Source organism: Salvelinus namaycush, chromosome 4 (genome assembly GCF_016432855.1).
Source record: "Salvelinus namaycush isolate Seneca chromosome 4, SaNama_1.0, whole genome shotgun sequence".
In the NCBI taxonomy this organism is placed as follows: Eukaryota; Metazoa; Chordata; class Actinopteri; order Salmoniformes; family Salmonidae; genus Salvelinus; species Salvelinus namaycush.
In genome coordinates, this window is record NC_052310.1 from 17,371,784 (window position 1) to 17,389,698 (window position 17,915).

The 17,915-nt window shown below is 43.5% G+C and overlaps 1 protein-coding gene across 1 annotated transcript; it reads right to left on the reverse strand.

Annotated features, from left to right (window-relative positions):
* Window positions 1-3,631: 3,631 nt before the first annotated feature.
* rnf40 (ring finger protein 40) lies at window positions 3,632-17,420 on the reverse strand. Its single transcript, XM_038991307.1, has 20 exons — window positions 17,386-17,420; window positions 15,337-15,485; window positions 15,064-15,231; window positions 14,727-14,952; window positions 14,285-14,482; window positions 13,724-13,845; window positions 13,376-13,522; window positions 12,950-13,024; window positions 12,070-12,189; window positions 10,034-10,213; window positions 9,221-9,356; window positions 8,768-8,889; window positions 7,587-7,858; window positions 6,482-6,599; window positions 6,119-6,268; window positions 5,453-5,665; window positions 5,028-5,153; window positions 4,704-4,844; window positions 4,361-4,462; window positions 3,632-4,221 (listed from the first exon to the last, which is right to left on the reverse strand). Exons 2-20 carry the CDS (start codon window positions 15,472-15,474, stop codon window positions 4,045-4,047), a joined length of 2,931 nt encoding a protein of 976 aa, XP_038847235.1. The 5' UTR covers window positions 15,475-15,485; window positions 17,386-17,420; the 3' UTR covers window positions 3,632-4,044.
* Window positions 17,421-17,915: the final 495 nt, after the last annotated feature.

A 17,915-nucleotide genomic window follows, 5' to 3' on the forward strand; every position in this document is an offset into this window, starting at 1 on the left:
AAAATGGTGTTCAGAGGTTCCATTAAAGGCAGAATATGGTTGTAACAGATGTTTTGAGACTAATGTACGAGTAACCTTTAACAAAGTAGTCTTGGAGGACTTGGATGGGACAGCCCATTTAGTATGACACTCATGAGCTGACTATTCCACTGAAATGATGTCATCAGTAATGAGGGACTAAAACCTGCAGATGTTATGTGTGACTGAGTCACTAGGTGGTAGCAACAGGATTGGTCATAACTGGCTTAACACACGAAGATCTAGCCCAAGGTGATCCTTAATAACACTCCTTTTTGTGCTGATTCTGAGACAAACTAAAAATGGCCAACTTTGTGTCGAATGATTCCTATTGACAATAGTAAGGCTTGACTTTCAGATTGTCCGGGGCAAGTAAAAAAAATGTGTCAGACAAGCAAAAGATGAATCTATGTTAAAAAATAATAATAATCACAATATTTAAAAAATTATTTGAATAAGAATATGCTTTTGAGCAGATCTATCTGTAGCCACATGTGGACATTTGTTGATATTCCTTGCTGGTTAGTGAGTTATTTGCCCAGTTATAGCTAATTGTTGGTCAGCACACGGTCATGATATTCCTGGAAATGTAATGTTGTGCGCATCAATCACCTGCATGTGTGCCAATGTGTTTGGGCCCGAGGAGAGAAAGAGAAACATTGAAGCATTTGTAATTAACTAAGCTTAACCAAAAAGCAGCATTTTATAATCATCCTACAGGTTCATGCAGGTCATTTTGATCTATCAGAAAGACCTTTACTTGCAAAATAACTGAGATGAGCTCTATTTGAAAATATAACTTTTCCCAACCAAAAAGGCTGTTCCATGCACAGAGTACTGGCGGCAGCATAGCAACAACTTCTAGTAATAAAATAAAACTGAACATATTTTACTCTGTTCTTTTGAAATACATTTTCTTAGTCACATTTTTTCTTAAAAAGGTCCAATGCAGACATTTTTATATCAACATCAAATCATTTCTGGGTAACAAGTACCTTACTGTAATACATTTCCATTAAAATGAATAAAAATATTTTTTGCAAAAAACTTTCTCAAGCAAGATTTTTTGTTAAGACTGTCTGGGAGTGGTCTAAGTGGGGAGGGGAAAACTTGCTGTTATTAGCAGAGAGGTTTGGAACTCTCTTTGTTATTGGTTTATTAACCAATTTCCCACCTGGTGATGTCACCAGGCAAGCAGAAACACCCTACTCATGCAAACAGGCTGATTTGAAGGTCCTGTGTATATTGTATTTTCAACCAGGAACTATCAGAAAATAACACATCAATTTTGTTCACACTTTTACAGTGTTCGTTTCATCAGCTGTTGTACAATGATACAAAACACAGGAAAAACACAATTTGGACTGCACCGGGCCGTATAAGACCTGCCAAAACGTAATTATAATGGATTTCTGTGTGATGACGTAACACTTCAATTGTGGTGCTTTGTGTTTTTCCCTCCTCATTTTTACAGATAGCCTACAGTAAAATAAATGAATGAAAATGCTACTGTGTTCTTAGAAAAATAAAAATCTAGAAGTCTAATGTTAGCCAAGACCTTCATAAACACAACCAAATTATTATTTTGGGGATAGCATATCTGAAATGTATTTATTGGAAGTTCAGGAATAATTCTAACACCATTGGAAAGCTGGTATTCCCCCTCTATTCAACATTGGCCATGTCATTCTGACGTTAAAATCTTAGAATAGCTTCATAGTAGCCTCCGCTGGATCTCCAACAACCGGATGTTCGGGTTTCAGGTGAAATGTAAAGAGCCTGGGAAGTGACTTGCACTTTTGGACATTAACAAGGTGACATTCCATCTTAACTCTTCCTCCACATTTATTGGATTGGTTGAACAGTGCGGTCAATAAATCTCCACTGAAACCTGAATATTTCAGCCTTACAATGTTATAAACATGTCTTCGTTAGTTACCGTTCTTTTAAGAAACCTACTGTAGCCATTTGATCCCTGATTCATTCAATTAGTCAATTATTTATGAAAGACAAAAAGTATTCGGTTGGAACTGTAACTGTGCAATATTTTGGGGGGCTATTTAAGGGTTGCCAATCATCCTCCAGGTGCATCTAAAAGGGGCAGTGTTCTATTTTGAGACAGGTTTGAAAATGCAAAGAAGCCAATATGCAGAGGGTAGCCTACATTTGTCTGATTCTCTATACAGTAGCAACAATGGTCATTTTTATATTGTAAAGTGGTTCCTTGAATTATACAACAATTTTAAGTATCACTCTTTGGTGACTTGAGCTTTCTGACCAAAAAAACAAATCTGTCCTACTTGTCTGAAGGACAAGTGGCAAAAAAAAGTTAATGTCAAGCCCTGCAGTATTATCTGGTGAAATCACTGCACAGGGACATAACGTGATCGTTACAATAATGAAAGAAAGTCAATTTTTACTGAATTGAGTCACATTTGTACACAACTCAACTAGATTTGCATCCAGCGATTGAATCCCAGTTCTTCAGAGTGGTCTTTTCTTAGAATACCGGAAACAAGCACATACAGGTGTTCTCAAGGATGATTCTGCGGAAGTCAATGTACACTACTGTTCAAAAGTTTGGGGTCACTTTGAAACGTCCTTGTTTTTTAAAGGAAAAGCAAAAAAAAAAGTCCATTAAAATAACATCAAATTGCTCAGAAATACAGTATAGACATTGTTAATGTTGTAAATGACTATTGTAGCTGGACGCATTAGAGTGTCTAGTTTGAGAAACAGACGCCTCACAAGTCCTCAACTGGCAGCTTCTTTAAATAGTACCAGCAAAACACCAGTCTCAACAGTGAAGAGGCGACTCCGGGATGCTGGCCTTCTACGCAGTTTCTCTGTCCAGTGTCTGTGTTCTTTTGCCATCTTAATATTTTATTTTTATTGGCCAGTCTGAGATATGGCTTTTTCTGTGCAACTCTGCCTAGAAGGCCAGCATTCCGGAGTTGCCTCGTCACTGTTGACATTGAGACTGGTGTTTTGCGGGTACTATTTAATGAAGCTGCCAGTTGAGGACTTGTGAGGCGTCTGTTTCTCAAACTAGACACTCTAATGTACTTGTCCTCTTGCTCAATTGTGCACCGGGGCCTCCCACTCCTCTTTCTATTCTGGTTAGAGCCAGTTTGCGCTGTTCTGTGAAGGGAGTAGTACACCGCGTTGTACGAGATCTTCAGTTTCTTGGCAATTTCTCGCATGGAATAGCCTTCATTTCTCAGAACAATAGACTGACGAGTTTCAGAAGAAAGTGCTTTGTTTCTGGCCAGTTTGAGCCTGTAAATCGAACCCACAAATGCTGATGCTCCAGATACTCAACTAGTCTAAAGGAGGCCAGTTTTATTGCTTCTTTAAGCAAAACAACAGTTTTCAGCTGTGCTAACATAATTGCAAAAGGGTTTTCTAATGATCAATTAGCATTTTAAAATTATACACTAGGATTAGCTAACACAACGTGTCACTGGAACACAAGAGTGATGGTTGCTGGTAATGGGCCTCTGTACACCTATGTAGATATTCCATAATATTTTGTAATTATTTTTTAAATCAGCCATTTCCAGCTACAATAGTAATTTACCACATTAACAATATGTACACTATTTCTGATCAATTTGATGTTATTTTAAATGGACAAAAAAATATGCTTTTCTTTCAAAAACAAGGACATTTCTAAGTGACCCCCAACTTTTAACGGTAGTGTATACAAATCATACAGTGCCACGACAACGTCCTAGTTAAAAGTTCATTACCACATGGGCAAGATCTGATCGAAAACAAAGATGTGACAGAAAAACAAAAACAGAGTATCCAGAAGTAAGAATACCTTGGTATGTGCACTTCGGTTTTTAGACTCTCTCTCAGTCACAACTATCTGTTTGGTCACTAGCACCAACCGGCAATGACGCAATATAAGAAAGTCCTTCGAAAAGCAAAGACAAAACTAAGCTCTCCAACCACACTCACTTCCATCCATTTATTTTTCCTCCCCTCCCTTATCCCTGTCCTCTTCTTTTCCCTCGGCAGTTAGGTGATGTAGATGCGGTGGAAGTCGTTGGCCCCGAAGGCACAGTTGCACTTGGGGCACTTCCTTTGTCGGGTGTCGTAGCGCGTCTTCAGACACTCGTAGCAGAAAACGTGGAAACACTTGGTGAGCACCGTCTCCTTGTCGCGGGTGTTGCAGCACGGACAACGCAGCTTCGCCTGCCAGGTGTGGAGTACAGAAAATGTACAGTTAACGCTGTAAAATAAAGTGTCACCCATGTACCGCAACACGTGAACCTTCTCACATGTAATTGATCGAAAGGCCATTCCGCCAGGATGTGTGTATTTTTTTTATTACCTTGTACTGGTTGATCTCCTCCTGCAGGATCTCATCAGCATCAGTGTACACCTCCACTTTCTTCTGTTTCTCCAGCTTTCGTCGTAGCCTGGACAGGTCCTCCTATAAGTCAGCCAGACACAGTCGAATACTTTAGTAGCCTAGATTAAACCTACCGTAAACATTCACACTCAAAATGACCCTTCCCACTGTATTCCCTCCGAAGGTTTTTAGGGGTTTGACAAATTAACATCAGGGCTCCCTCTGGGGGGAAAAAATACATTCACGTTTAAAAATGAGACTCACCTGGTTAAATAAAGGATACATATGTGGAAAGGACAGACTTGTCAGTAGTTGTGTGTACCTGCGCTCTTTTGAGGTTTCCCAACTCCCTCTCTCTGGCGTTGCGGTTCTCAGACACAGATACCTGGATCTCCCTCAGCTTGGACTGGGTGTGATCCAGCTGCACCTTAAGGTCCTCAGCCAGCTGGGCTGCCTCCACTGCCTGAGATGGAGGGGCAAGAGACACTCAGATACTATTGTCCTTAATAACAGTGGTATTGTTATTCCTTTTTGTGTTATTATTACAATACCAATAGTAAAATTAGTAGTACTATGAGTAGTAGTATTGGTAAGGTAAGTGTGGAAGAAGGGGAGTTTAAAATTGTAAGTAGTATTGTTTTGCTACCTTCCTCTTGTTGAGTTCTAGTGCTTGTATGCGAACTCCTAACTCTTTCTCCAGATTGGTCAGTGAGCTCTGGAGGATGCCCTCTTTCTCCTCCAGCTTCTGTACAACCAATAACTGGGCTTCCACCTGTGACGGATAGCAAGGGGAACCAATCAATCAGACCGGTTTCCTCATTAGCTCAGAAACACAAGCATTATCAGGACTACAATCAAATGTTTTTTTATTTTTTATTTCAATAGCCATCAGGGATGCACAACATGCAGCCCAAGTATGCTATTTTTTGACCCACGGGTCTCTTAATAAATAAAACAGTCTGCCTTGCCGAATGAGTTACACACCTGTTTTACATCCACCGCTTTGTAAGTTGCCCTGAAAATAAAAAACACACACGATGCTGACAGTTCATCCTCCATAGTCTCTCTCACCTGGGTCTTAAAGGTGAGCACCTGGTCAGCCAGCTCCTCCTTCTCCTCCCTCAGCAGCTTGTAGATCTGGTTGGACTTGATGCGTTCCGACATCAGCTTGAAGTTGGCGTCGTCCTTCTCCCTCAGCTGCTGCATCAGCCGGCTGTTCTGCTCCTGCATGTCCTCAAAGGCCTGGCCCGTCACGTCCATCTCACTCAGTAGGGCCTCCTCCTCCTAGACAGAATGGAGCGGTACAGGGGGGGTGGGAGGTTGGAATAGAGTTGGCATTTGTTTAGTTTTGGATATTTTCTTTTTACTGTTAGTTATGTAGTTTAATTTAATTGGAGGTCAAATCTCTTTGAGAGAGAGACCTGGTACAATACGGCAGATGAAAACCCATTAGGTCACAGAGTGTTACCTTGCAATGTATCCCGAATGGATCACACAATGTAATTGTAACTAACATGTATCAACTGACTTCACAATGACACCTCATCTAAATGTAATTCAAATACCACTGAATAGCATCGTAACACCTCACTTATCGGCATCGAGATTGCTTAAGAAATCAAACTCCATTGAAATCCTTGGTCAAAAAAATATATAAAAAAAGCCAAGGCAATTGTGACATTTAACATATTCAACACCTCTGCAACAGTTTTGTTATGTGTGGTGGATACACAGTACCTGTTTGGTGGCCGTGAGCTTCTTCTGTAGGTGGTCGATTGTCTCCTCTGCCACACGGATCTTCCTGAGAGCGTCCTCATCAGCCAGCTTCTTGCTCTCCTTCCTCTCCCGCTCCTCCAGCTCTCGAACACGCACCCGCAACTCATCCACCTGGGACGCAAGGGGAGGGACTTAGATGTAACACATGGACAAACACATAGGCACTCTACCACCTCATAAATCAACTTTTCTTTTTTTTAAGACCAAGATTTTTATAGATAATTCAAAAAAAAAATTATACAGAATACAAGTAATACAAAGTAACAGGACCCAACAAATACCATTTAACTTTACATGTGAGATTTTAGATTTTTTAAATATAACCTCGGCTTTAGACTTGCGCTCTGCTGCCATAAGCTGCACTTTGTCCCTCTGCTCTTTGGGAGCTGATTTGTACATGTCCAAAAGTAGTTTCATCTCCTTCTGAGACTCCTGGGCTTTCCTGAGTGAAAAGGAGAATGAACAGTAGAAGAGTTAGACAATGTGTCTCTTCTACTCTAAGGTCTTCTACTATATTTTATTCTAGGGGTGTGCCGAGTAATCGGACAAAACGAGTATCTTAACAGATATGGTGAATTTTCTGAATATGTTTATGATTAGTATTTTTGTAATTATCAGTGATTGGGGAAAAAGTCATTTTCAGCTGCCAGCACACATATCTCAAACAGTGTGAATGAAGCGTTGTGTACTATAAATTGTACTACTCAATTGGCTAGTTTGGCCGTCTGTCAAGAAACGGGCGGGGTGTGGGTTGAGCCTGCTGCCATAACTGGATTAGAACAAGTCGCCGCTCCTGCTCCCTCTGTCTTTGTCGTTATGTCGCGAGCTAAGCCCATGCTTGCTTGCTTGCTATTATCATTTTATCCTCGCCCAGGCATTTTCACATTTGAAAATGACAAATGCAGATAGTTAATTTTCATGGTACAAATGTTGTGGCATAAGTGCAGGGAGAACATTTTTGCTCCTTTTGAAAGCAAATTTTTTTTTTATATATATGGGGCAAGCAAATTACCTTCAACTAAATCTGGGTCTGGAATAAATGCAGGCAGCAGTAGCCAGCCAGCCATGCATTATATATTAGCCTATTTTGTTGATAATTGAATAGGACTAAGTAAGTCAATCATATGCATTTTCAGCTGTCAGGATAATTTCTTAACTTTGAACAATGTGTGTGAAGGAACATAACGATGTGCTCTGAGATGCACTCTGAGTGATAGTGCAGTGATGTGCACTTGTGGTATAGGCTTTACCGGCATTTAAACCACACTTCTGGGTTTTCCGATCACGAGTAAATCTGATTACGAGTATCAAGTGTGATAAAACGGATCGAATTACGAATACGAGTATGAACAGATCTGCACACCCCTACTTTATTCAGTGTAATATGAAAAGGGGAGTTGTGGGTTCTATAACCAAAAACAAAACATACTTAAGTTCCGCCCTCAGCATCTTCAGGGTGTCCGAATCTTTCCTCTTCAACTCCTCGCTGCGCTGTCGCTCTCTTTCTCGCTCCCTCTCTCGTTCCCTCTCTCGTTCCCTCTCAGTCTCCCTCTCTCTCTCCCGGGCCCGCTGTCTCTCCAGCTCCCTCCTCCTCTCCTCCTCCTCCTCTTGGTCTTCATCCTCCTCTTTCTTCACCTCCAGGCTGTCGCTCACCGGCTCCTCCAATGACAGAAGCCCGGTGTCACCACTCTGACACCGCAACTGACAAAGGGACAGGGATAGAAAATGTATTTGGGACATCAATCGCGTTGATCACTTATTTTCATAGCAAATATCATGATTCAAATAAGTCACGTTGATCCTCATCTATTAACCAAATATTGTGCAACTCAAGTTGTTGAACCACATGAGCGAACAGCCTCACCAGGGCAAACTCAAGGTTCTAGTTAGCCTATAATAAGGGTCCAGAGTAGAGCCTTGCAAGGGGATTCATTTTAAGCGAGCAGTACCCTACCCAGGCCAATTGATTCTGGAAAATTCAAGGCCCTGTCCGAAACCAGAAATAACTTCCTCCATTAGTAAATCCATTAGCTGCTCCTCTCCATCTGTCACTTGCTCCCTGCACTCAGCTCATTGCAGCTCTGAGTCGGAGTATCCATAGCAACGGATCCGCTTGAGTTGCTCTGCTCAACGAAGAGACATGAGAGCAGTTAGCGGTTTGCTACTTTGTCACGCCGACACAACTCAAGGACCATTAGTTTCTGTGAAATAATCTCTCCCGTCTTATATTTGACGAGGTTGAAGTACTTCTGACACCATGTTGTTATCTTAGTCAGATATGACTGTACTGCGCTGCAGAGCATACGCAAGTGGCTCAGCTTCAAAATGTTAGTGATAGCCGAGCGCCATCCGTACCCTAGTTACTGATGAAAAAGAAAAACTGTCCCTACCCTAGCCCGATGTATAATGTCGGGGCCCTGTCGGGCTCAGGTCGGGTAGCAGCACTCTAGTCCAGAGTTTATCCTGACCTGGTCAGGTCATCTGGTTAGAAAAATTGCCTGGCTCTTTCCGCATATTGATTAAATATGCAGAATTTAATTTAAAAAAAATATATATATATATATTCAGAAGAAAGTCTATTGGTCTCACGTAGAGGATCCGCCGCCCTACCTTGTTGATCTCCATCTGTGTTTCTCGGAGCTTCCGCTTGTAACGCTGCACGTCACCTTTCAGCTGGTGGTTGTGGTTCTGGAGGCTGCTGATGAGGTGGCGCATCTCTCTGTTGATTGGGCCTGAGGGAAAGATCAAAAGGAGACAGAAGGATTGATAAGGAAACGACGACCATGCGTTTCAGTCAGAGCCGCTGTTTTGTCTGACTGTAGTCTGCGTGTGCTAAACTTGTGAAGTATCGCCAAACTAGTGAGCAATATGGATAGTGATAACAGGATAGGACATTCATTCCAAACACAGTCAACATCCTTGGTTAGAGGGGGGGGGGGGGGGATTAAGACTGACAATCATCCATTCAAGATTCTCACTGAGAAAATGTTGCTTTCTATGGGAAACTGTTAATGATAGAAACAAGCCTCGGGAGTGAGAGTTGTTGTGGAGATGAGACGTTACCTGCTTGCTCGTTGGCCGCCAGGTTCTGCTCAAACTCGATGCGCAGCATCTCGTACTCCTTGCGCACCTGGGCCAGCGTGTCTTCCAGCTGGATGACCTCTGTGCGGAGCTTCTTCTGTAGGGACAGCTCGTCACTCTGAACAGGTGACAAACGCCACAGCTTTTGTTGGCGGCAGTCCAACGGCAACGTCACAACAAACCTCTGACGTCCTGACTAGTTTTGGCCAGTTTTTACTGATTGTGACACGATCCACTTTCCAAGCATATAAAGAGAGCCTGTCTGTTTCTACTTACGCCAAATTGGTCATGTTTTGCCCAAACACAAGGCACTGTAGTCATGGCAATGACATACCATTGTGGAATGCAGAGCTAGTCAGCTCCCCGGGCTGCTGTAACCCGGGCTGTACAAAATACCTTTCTAACCACATATATTCCTAGTGTATTCATGATATATATGCCAGACCTGGGTTCAAATAGTATTTGTTTTCTTTCAAATATTTTAGCTGCGCTTGATTGAGTTTGCCTGGCACAATGGAAACAATGGAATAGTCCCAAAATTGCAAAACCCATCCATCTGGTACCCCAAGCAGGGGTTGGGGGGATACTATTTGAACCCAGATCTGATACGCTGAAATGTTTGTTACTTTAAAAATCAGTGGCTCCCTCCTACACTTTAGTAATTTGTCAGATTATTTTATCAGAGCGACAATCAGTCCATTCAACTAAGGGAGGTAAATTAACCATGGGTCATAATCATTGCAAGTAAAACCTTCTTCTAAATAGCCTCTCTCTGCAAAAATCAGTGCTTCTGACCTCCATGTGCTCTATCTGTCTGAGGTGGGCGTTCTTTGCGGTGAGGAGCAGGGCCCGGGCCTCATCCAGCTGGGTCTTCACCCCCAAAGACTCATTGTAGAGCAGGGAGAACTGGGACTGCAGGCACTTGTAGTCCACGGTCTCCTTCACCACATCCTCTGGAATATTTTTCAGGTCCAACTGAAAAGGTAGTTAAGTGAGTGAATTATCCCCCCCATACCACTGTAAGACACCTTGGGACATAGTGAAAAACTAAATGACTGCAATTCCTTTGGGATAGACCAAACAGACAAGGGAACATTGGCCAAGAAATTACATACACAGTATACATTCAGTGATCATAACATAAACAAATGTTAGTGTTTATAATTGTTTTAAGTGTTTACAGTGCCTTAAGGAAGTATTCATACCCCATGACTTATTCCACATTGTTGTGTTACAGCCCAAATTCAAAATGGATTAAATTTATATTTTTTCTCACCGATCTACACACAATACCCCATAATGACAAAGTGAAAACATGTTTTTCGAAAACGTTGCTAATTTCTTGAGAATTAAATAAAGAAATATGTAATTTACACCGGAGTCAATGATTTGTATTAGAACCATTGGCGGCGATTACAGCTTTGAGTCATCTTGTGTATGTATGTCTGTATCAGCTTTGCACATCTGGATTTCGGGATTTCCTCCCATTGTTCCTTGCAGATTTTCACAAGATCTGTTAAGTTAGATGGGGAGCGGCAGTGAACAGCAATCTTCAAGTCTTTCCACAAATGTTCAATGGGATTCAAGTCTGGGATTAACCTGTTCGATTCTGGGTTAACACACCAAACAATTTCCACATTATTGTTCTGAAGCCATTCCAGCATTGCTTTGGCTTTATGCTTGGGGTCATTGTCCTGTTGGAACGTAAATCTTCGCCCCAGTCAAAGGTTGTTTGCACTCTGAAGCAGGTTCTCATCAAGGATTTGCCAGTATTTGGCTCAATTCATTGTTCCCTCTATCCTTACCAGTCTCCCAGTCCCTGCCACTGAAAAGCATCCCCATAGCATGATGCTGCCACCACTATGCTTCACGGTAGGGATGGTGTTAGACGGGTGATGAGCTGTGCCTGGTTTTCTCCAGACATAGAGCTTTGCATTCAGGCCAAAGAGTTACATTTTTGTCTCATCAGACCAAAGAATATTTTGCCTTATGTTCTCAGAGTCTTTCAAATGCCTTCTTGCAAACTCCAGGCGTGCTGTCATGTGCCTTTTTTATCAAAGCCCAGATTGGTGAAGCGCTGTAGAGTCTGTTGTCCTTCTGGCAGGTTCTCCCATCTAAGCCAAGGAACTCTGTAGTTCTGTCAGAGTGGTCACTGGGTTCTTGGTCACCTCCATGACCAAGGACCTTCTTGCCGGTTGCGCAGTTTGATCGGACGGCCCAATGAAGGAGACCACCGCGCTTTTGGAAACTTTCAACACTGTCGAAATTGTTTTATACCCTTCCCCAGATATATGCCTCATCACAATTCTATCTCAGAGATCTATGGACAGTTCCTTGGACTTCATGGTGTAGCTTCTGCTCTGACATCCACGGTCAACTGTGGGACCTTTTATATAGACAGGTGTGTTTCTTTCTAAATCATGTCCAAACAACTGAATTGGCCACAGGTGCACTCCAATCAAGTTGTAGTGATATCTCAAGGATGATCAAAGGAAATTGGATGCACCGGAGCTTAATTTGGAGTGTCATTTAATTTGAAATAAATGTGAAAACATGTTTTCACTTTGTCATTATGGGATATTGTGTGTAGATGGGTGATATTTATTTTTTAATCAATGTTGAATTTAGGCTGTAACAACATCATTTGGAAAAAGTCAAGGGGTATATGAATATTTTCTGAAGCCACTGTGTCTCTTCTACAATTGTAATCATCCTTGACATGACATCTGACTCATGACTGTCTGAATAGTGAGCATCTCCTTTGTTAAGCCGACATAACAGAATGCACAGCGTATTGTCTTGTATTCCCTCAGAGGGGGATGCTGTTGTACCTTGAGTTTCTCGCTCTCCCTGACAGCCTCCTGGAGCTCCTGCTGTAGTTTCTCCAGGTCTGCCATGCGGTTGTTGGCCAGCTCCTGGTTCTGCTCCAACTCTGCATTCAGGCTCTCAAACTAACGGATATAATAATTACAATATGGCCTCCCGGGTGGCGCAGTGGTCTAGAGCACTGCATCGCAGTGCTAGCTGCGCCACCAGAGTCTCTGGGTTCGCGCCCAGGCTCTGTCGCAGCCGGCCGCGACCGGGAGGTCCGTGGGGCGACGCACAATTGGCATAGCGTCGTCCGGGTTAGGGAGGGTTTGGCCGGTAGGGATATCCTTGTCTCATCCCGCTCCAGCGACTCCTGTGGCGGGCCGGGCGCAGTGCGCGCTAACCAAGGGGGCCAGGTACACGGTGTTTCCTCCGACACATTGGTGCGGCTGGCTTCCGGGTTGGAGGCGCGCTGTGTTAAGAAGCAGTGCGGCTTGGTTGGGTTGTGCTTCGGAGGACGCATGGCTTTCGACCTTCGTCTCTCCCGAGCCCGTACGGGAGTTGTAGCGATGAGACAAGATAGTAATTACTAGCGATTGGATACCACGAAAATTGGGGAGAAAATGGGATAAAATGTAAAAAAAATAATAATAATTACAATATGGAGTTAATTTGTATCACTTTGGGCACTAGGCCGTCATTGTAAATAAGAATTTGTTCTTAACTGACTTGCCTAGTTAAATAAAGGTTAAATAAATATGACAGGGTTGGAAACAACAATGCATCAAAACAAGATGGAAGGGAAGGTCAAGGATGGTTGGACAATAGGATGGTTGGACAATAGGATGGTTGGATAATAGGATGGTTGGATAATAGGATGGTTGGACAATAGTCTGCACCCACCTTCTGTATATTGAGGGTGATCTGGCCACCGGGTAGCCCCCCTGAGCTTCCAGTGGTGTAGTAGCCCGAGGTCAACTGGACAGAACAATCAGAGATGGTTTAGCAAACTTGGCCCATACATTAATACACTAACCCAGACATATTACAATAGCTATATAGATGTGGTTACAGTCCTCATTTCCGCGATAAAACATCAAGACATTATTTTACCCATGTACATACAGCAGGACATCAATAAACCCCCCCCCACAGCTGCTATTCAATGGACGGCATGCTCTGCTGCTTCAGCCTTATCGCTGGCCATCGATGCATAACGGAGTGACATCAGCGATGACAAGACACGAGAACTACACACACACACCTGCTCCATTACACACACAAAGTAAATTAAGCACATACCCACCGACGCACACAAATTACACACACCTGCTCCAATGCCTCAGCCAGATGCTTGTTGAGCTTCTGTTCCCTCTTACGGAGCTTCTCGATGTCCCACTGCAGATCCTCCACAGCAGTCTCCATCTCAGACACCTTGGTCTCCGAGCTTGTCACCTTATCCACAAGCTCGTTGTACTGTTAAAGAGGAGCAGAGATGAGAGCAAAAATGTGATTATGAAATTGGTTGGATGAGTCCACACAATCGCCATGTATTACCACCGATGAGAACTAGCAGACATTCACATTGAGGAGGATACAAAAGCTTGAAAGACGACACTATGGAGATGTGGGCATTCCCAACACACACACTATACATGACAGGGTGAGGTAACATACCTCCATAGACATCTTGTGGTGTCTGCCCTGCAGGGAGGAGGCCAGGTCTTGCAGTCTGCCATTCTCCTCGAGCAGAGTACGATTCAGACGGAGCATCTCTTCCTGGCTATCATCCTCACACGCTGACAAAGACAAAACAGTCACTATGGTTACTCAACTAGTGATTACATATGCCACGTAGCAGATGCTTCTATCCAAAGCGACTTACAGGAATTTAACACGAGATCAAAGTGAATGTCACCCTAGGGACCAGCGTGAATGTCACACTAGAGACCAGAGTGAATGTCATACTAGGCACCAGAGTGAATGTCACACTAGGGACCAGAGTGAATGTCACACTAGGGACCAGAGTGAATGTAACACTAGGGACCAGAGTGAATGTAACACTAGGGACCAGGGTGAATGTAACACTAGGGACCAGGGTGAATGTCATAGTAGGGACCAGAGCGAATGTCATAGTTGGGAACCCCTCTACATTATTATGCTAAATGTAGAACCCACATGTTGCTACAAACAGAAAGTGAAAAACTCCCGAGTCATGATAAGCGAGTGAATAGTTACCTGCGGACAGGATCTGGGTGCATAGGCCGTCGATGCGGCTGTGGAGCCTGTCGAAGACGCAGACCATGCAGGCAGCGGCCTCCTTGCTGAACTGCATCCTGTCCCGCAACTGCAGGCTGAGCTCCTCCTCACTGCTGTTGTCCAAAGTGGAGAGGAAGGCTTTGGTACTCTCACTGAGGGTAGTAGTGGGCGGCGGGGCTAAACAGTCAGGATGAGAAGACTTAGGTTGTGTTTTTTTTAAATTTAACTAGGCAAGTCAAATTCTTATTTACAAAAGACGGCCTACAAGTAAGTGATAGAAAGGTTTAGTGCTTGATGTTGCCATACCTCACACCAGTTATTATCGGCCGCAACGCAATGGACTCAGAGGTATCATTACTTCTGATCAGAGGCTAGAAATGCGTAGATAAAAAGGTTGAGAGAGAGCAGGAATCATCTTTACCGATTGTCGAGTCCTGCTGTGGTTCACGAGCTATCTCCATACCGTCGGGTGGTGGAGGCTGTTGCTCCTCGTGTTCTGGCGCTGGGAGTGGGGCTGAAGGAGGGGGTGGTGGGATCATCATGCCATCCGCGTCCATTGGGGTAGGGGCAGAAACAGGAGTAGCGGGCGGTGCCGGGACCACCGTGGGGTCAATGCGTTGGCGCAGGACGTGAACATTTTCTTCCAACTGGAAGTTAGAGAAGGAGGGTAATTGAGTATGTGTGGGGGAGTTTACACTTTAAGTTAAGAACATGTCTATGTTCCTTCACGGCAGCAAATGATTGTAGGACGTACGTACCTGGGACCAGTAGCGATTCACAATGAGCAGTGTGGTATCGTCAGTAGCTTGTCGCTTTTCCAGCTTCTCGATCTTCTCCCGCAGCTCATCCTCCATGGTCTGCCTCTGCTCCAGACGCTCACTCAGCTTTTTGTTCTTAAACTGGATCACCTTCATGTCCATCTCCTCCTGCAGATGTCACGTGATAATAAAGAAGATCAATGAAATCATCCCTCCTGTATAGTTAAGCACAGACAAGACCCAGTTGTGGGGGACAAAAAGATGACGACTAACCGTAGAGGACACTCCCCCAATGCGTATGGGCTCAATGAGAGTGGTGGTGGTCTTCTCCTCTTTTTTACACTTCTTCTCAGGTGGACCAGGGGAGCTGTCCCCACCTGAGGCTCGCTTCCCTCCCCCGGTGCCAGACATGGTTGCTGCTTCTGCAACAAAAGCGTGACAGACGTTTTAGGACACGAAGCCGATGAAAAGGGGGCATTTCGTTTGAACAACTTCATTTGTCAGCTGCCTATGGCCTCTACGAAGAGATATTTATGATGACAAGACTAATCATCTCCCCGTGTCAACACCAGGGTTTTGTCATTGTGTCCAACTTCTGAAGTTTAATTTAGAAAATGTTACTGAAACTATCTGGTATATAACTACAAATAATTGATGTGGATTGCTTACAATTGCTCAAGTTGGCAAAATAATTCAGATTTGTATATGCCAATTCAATGAAGGCCAGAATGTCCCGCTAGCTAACTTGCTAGCTATCCCATTTCTGAAGTGTGGAATATGTAAACATGCAAAGTGGTATCCAAAACTTGGCAGAGTAGCTATCCATGTTAGCTACCTAAATAGCAGTAGTTGCATGCTTAACGTACACTACATGACCAAAAGTATGTGGACACATGCTCGTCGAACATCTCATTCCAAAATAATGCGCATTAGTATGGAGTTGATCCCACTTTTCTGCCATAACAGCCTCCACTCCTCTGGGAAGGCTTTCCACTAGATATTGGAACATTGCGGCTGGGACTTGCTTCCATTCAGCTACAAGAGCATTAGTGAGGTCGGGCACTGATGTTGGATAATTAGGCCTGGCTCGCAGTCTGCGTTCCAATTCATCCCAAAGGTGATCGATGGGGTTGAGGTCAGGTCTCTGTGCAGACCAGTCAAGTTCTTCCACACCAATCTCAACAAACCATTTCTGTAAGGAACTCGATTTGTGCACGGGGCCTTTGTCATGCTGAAACAGGAAAGGGCCTTCCCCAAACTGTTGGCACAAAGTTGGAAGCACAGAATTGTCTAGAATGTCATTGTATGCTGTAGCGTAAATTTCCCTTCACTGGAGCTAAGGGGCCTAGCCCAAACCATGTAAAACAGACCCAGACCATTATTCCTCCTCCACCAGACTTTACAGTTGGCACTATGCATTCAGGCAGTTAGCGTTCTTCTGGCATCCGCCAAACCCAGATGGTGAAGCATGATTCATCACTGCAGAGAACGCGTTTCCACTGCTCCAGAGTCCAATGGCTGCGAGCTTTACACCACTCCAGCCGACGCTTGGCATTGCGCATGGTGATCTTAGGATTGTGTGCGGCTGCTCAGCCATTGAAACCCATTCCATGAAGCTCCCGAGGAACAGTTCTTGTGCTGATGTTGCTTCCAGAGGCAGTTTGGAACTCGGTAGTGAGTGATGCAACCGAGGACAGACGATTTTTACGCACTACAGCACTCGGCGGTCCCGTTCTGTGAGCTTGTGTGGCCTACCAATTCTCGGCTGAACCATTGTTGGTCTTAAGTCATTTTCACTTCACAATAACAGCACTTACAGTTGACCAGGGTAGTTCTAGCAGTGCAGAAATTTTGACTAACAGACTTGATGGAAAGGTGGGATCCTATGACGGTGCCACATTGAAAGTCACTGAGCTCTTCGGTAAGGCCAGTCTACTGCCAATGTTTGTCTATGAAGATTGCATGGCTATGTTGTCGATTTTAAACACCGGTGTGGCTGAAATAGCCGAATTAGCAACGGGTGTGGCTGAAATAGCCGAACCCACTAATTTGAAGGGGTGTCCACATACTTTTTTATACAGTGTATATTTTACTAGTTAGTATAACTAACGTTTGAACGAATATAGCTAGCTAACAGGCTAATGCTAATTGTAATGAATGCTAACGTTAGCCTGCAAGCAGATTAGAGTTATACGGCCTATGCACTCGAATCACTTTGAAATGTTTACTACATTTAATCACACGTTTTTATTTCAAGATCACTACCAACTATCACAAACCTTCACTAGCAAAAAAAAGAATTTGTAAAACATAGTCACTAACCGGAGATGACGACAGCAATTATTTAAGCAGCTTCCTGTACGGCACGGTAAGTGTACCGATGAGAAAGTCGTTTCATTAAACTCAAAGGTCCTGTAGTCAGTTTCTCAATGTTTTTTTTTTTTTACTGTATAGTTACCTAAATGCCTAATAGAATGCATGCTGTACACATTTTGTCATTATTCAATAAATATCCAAACGTTGTGTTATACGATTAATTATGTGAAATACTGTTTAGTCCATGCCACGCCTCACTTCGTCCTCATGATGGCACTAGAGTCTACAGCCCCTTCATATGCATTGTTGTCTGTAAATAATTGTTCGCGGAGAAGAAGTCTAAGAAAAGTTTAATCATTGTGAATGCAGCTGGACGTTTTTTGTTAGTTGGTGTGCCTAATTTGGTATTTTGTATGTCGTTTTCCCGCTTTCTCGCAATGTTTTTGTATTTTCTCATTCAATACTCCGTCCAACTGGTGGCGGTAATGCACCATTAACATTGGATGCCAACAGCAGTTAAACCCCATTGAAGAAGA

Bases quoted from the DNA above. Each gene is read 5' to 3' on its own strand.
- rnf40 (XM_038991307.1), bottom strand. From the start codon at position 15,474: ATGTCTGGCACCGGGGGAGGGAAGCGAGCCTCAGGTGGGGACAGCTCC. The intron at 13,523-13,723 runs GTATGTTACCTC...CCTCTTTAACAG, and splicing joins ACCACAAGATGTCTATGGAG to TACAACGAGCTTGTGGATAA. The intron at 6,600-7,586 runs GTATGTTTTGTT...CTTTTCACTCAG, and splicing joins ATGCTGAGGGCGGAACTTAA to GAAAGCCCAGGAGTCTCAGA.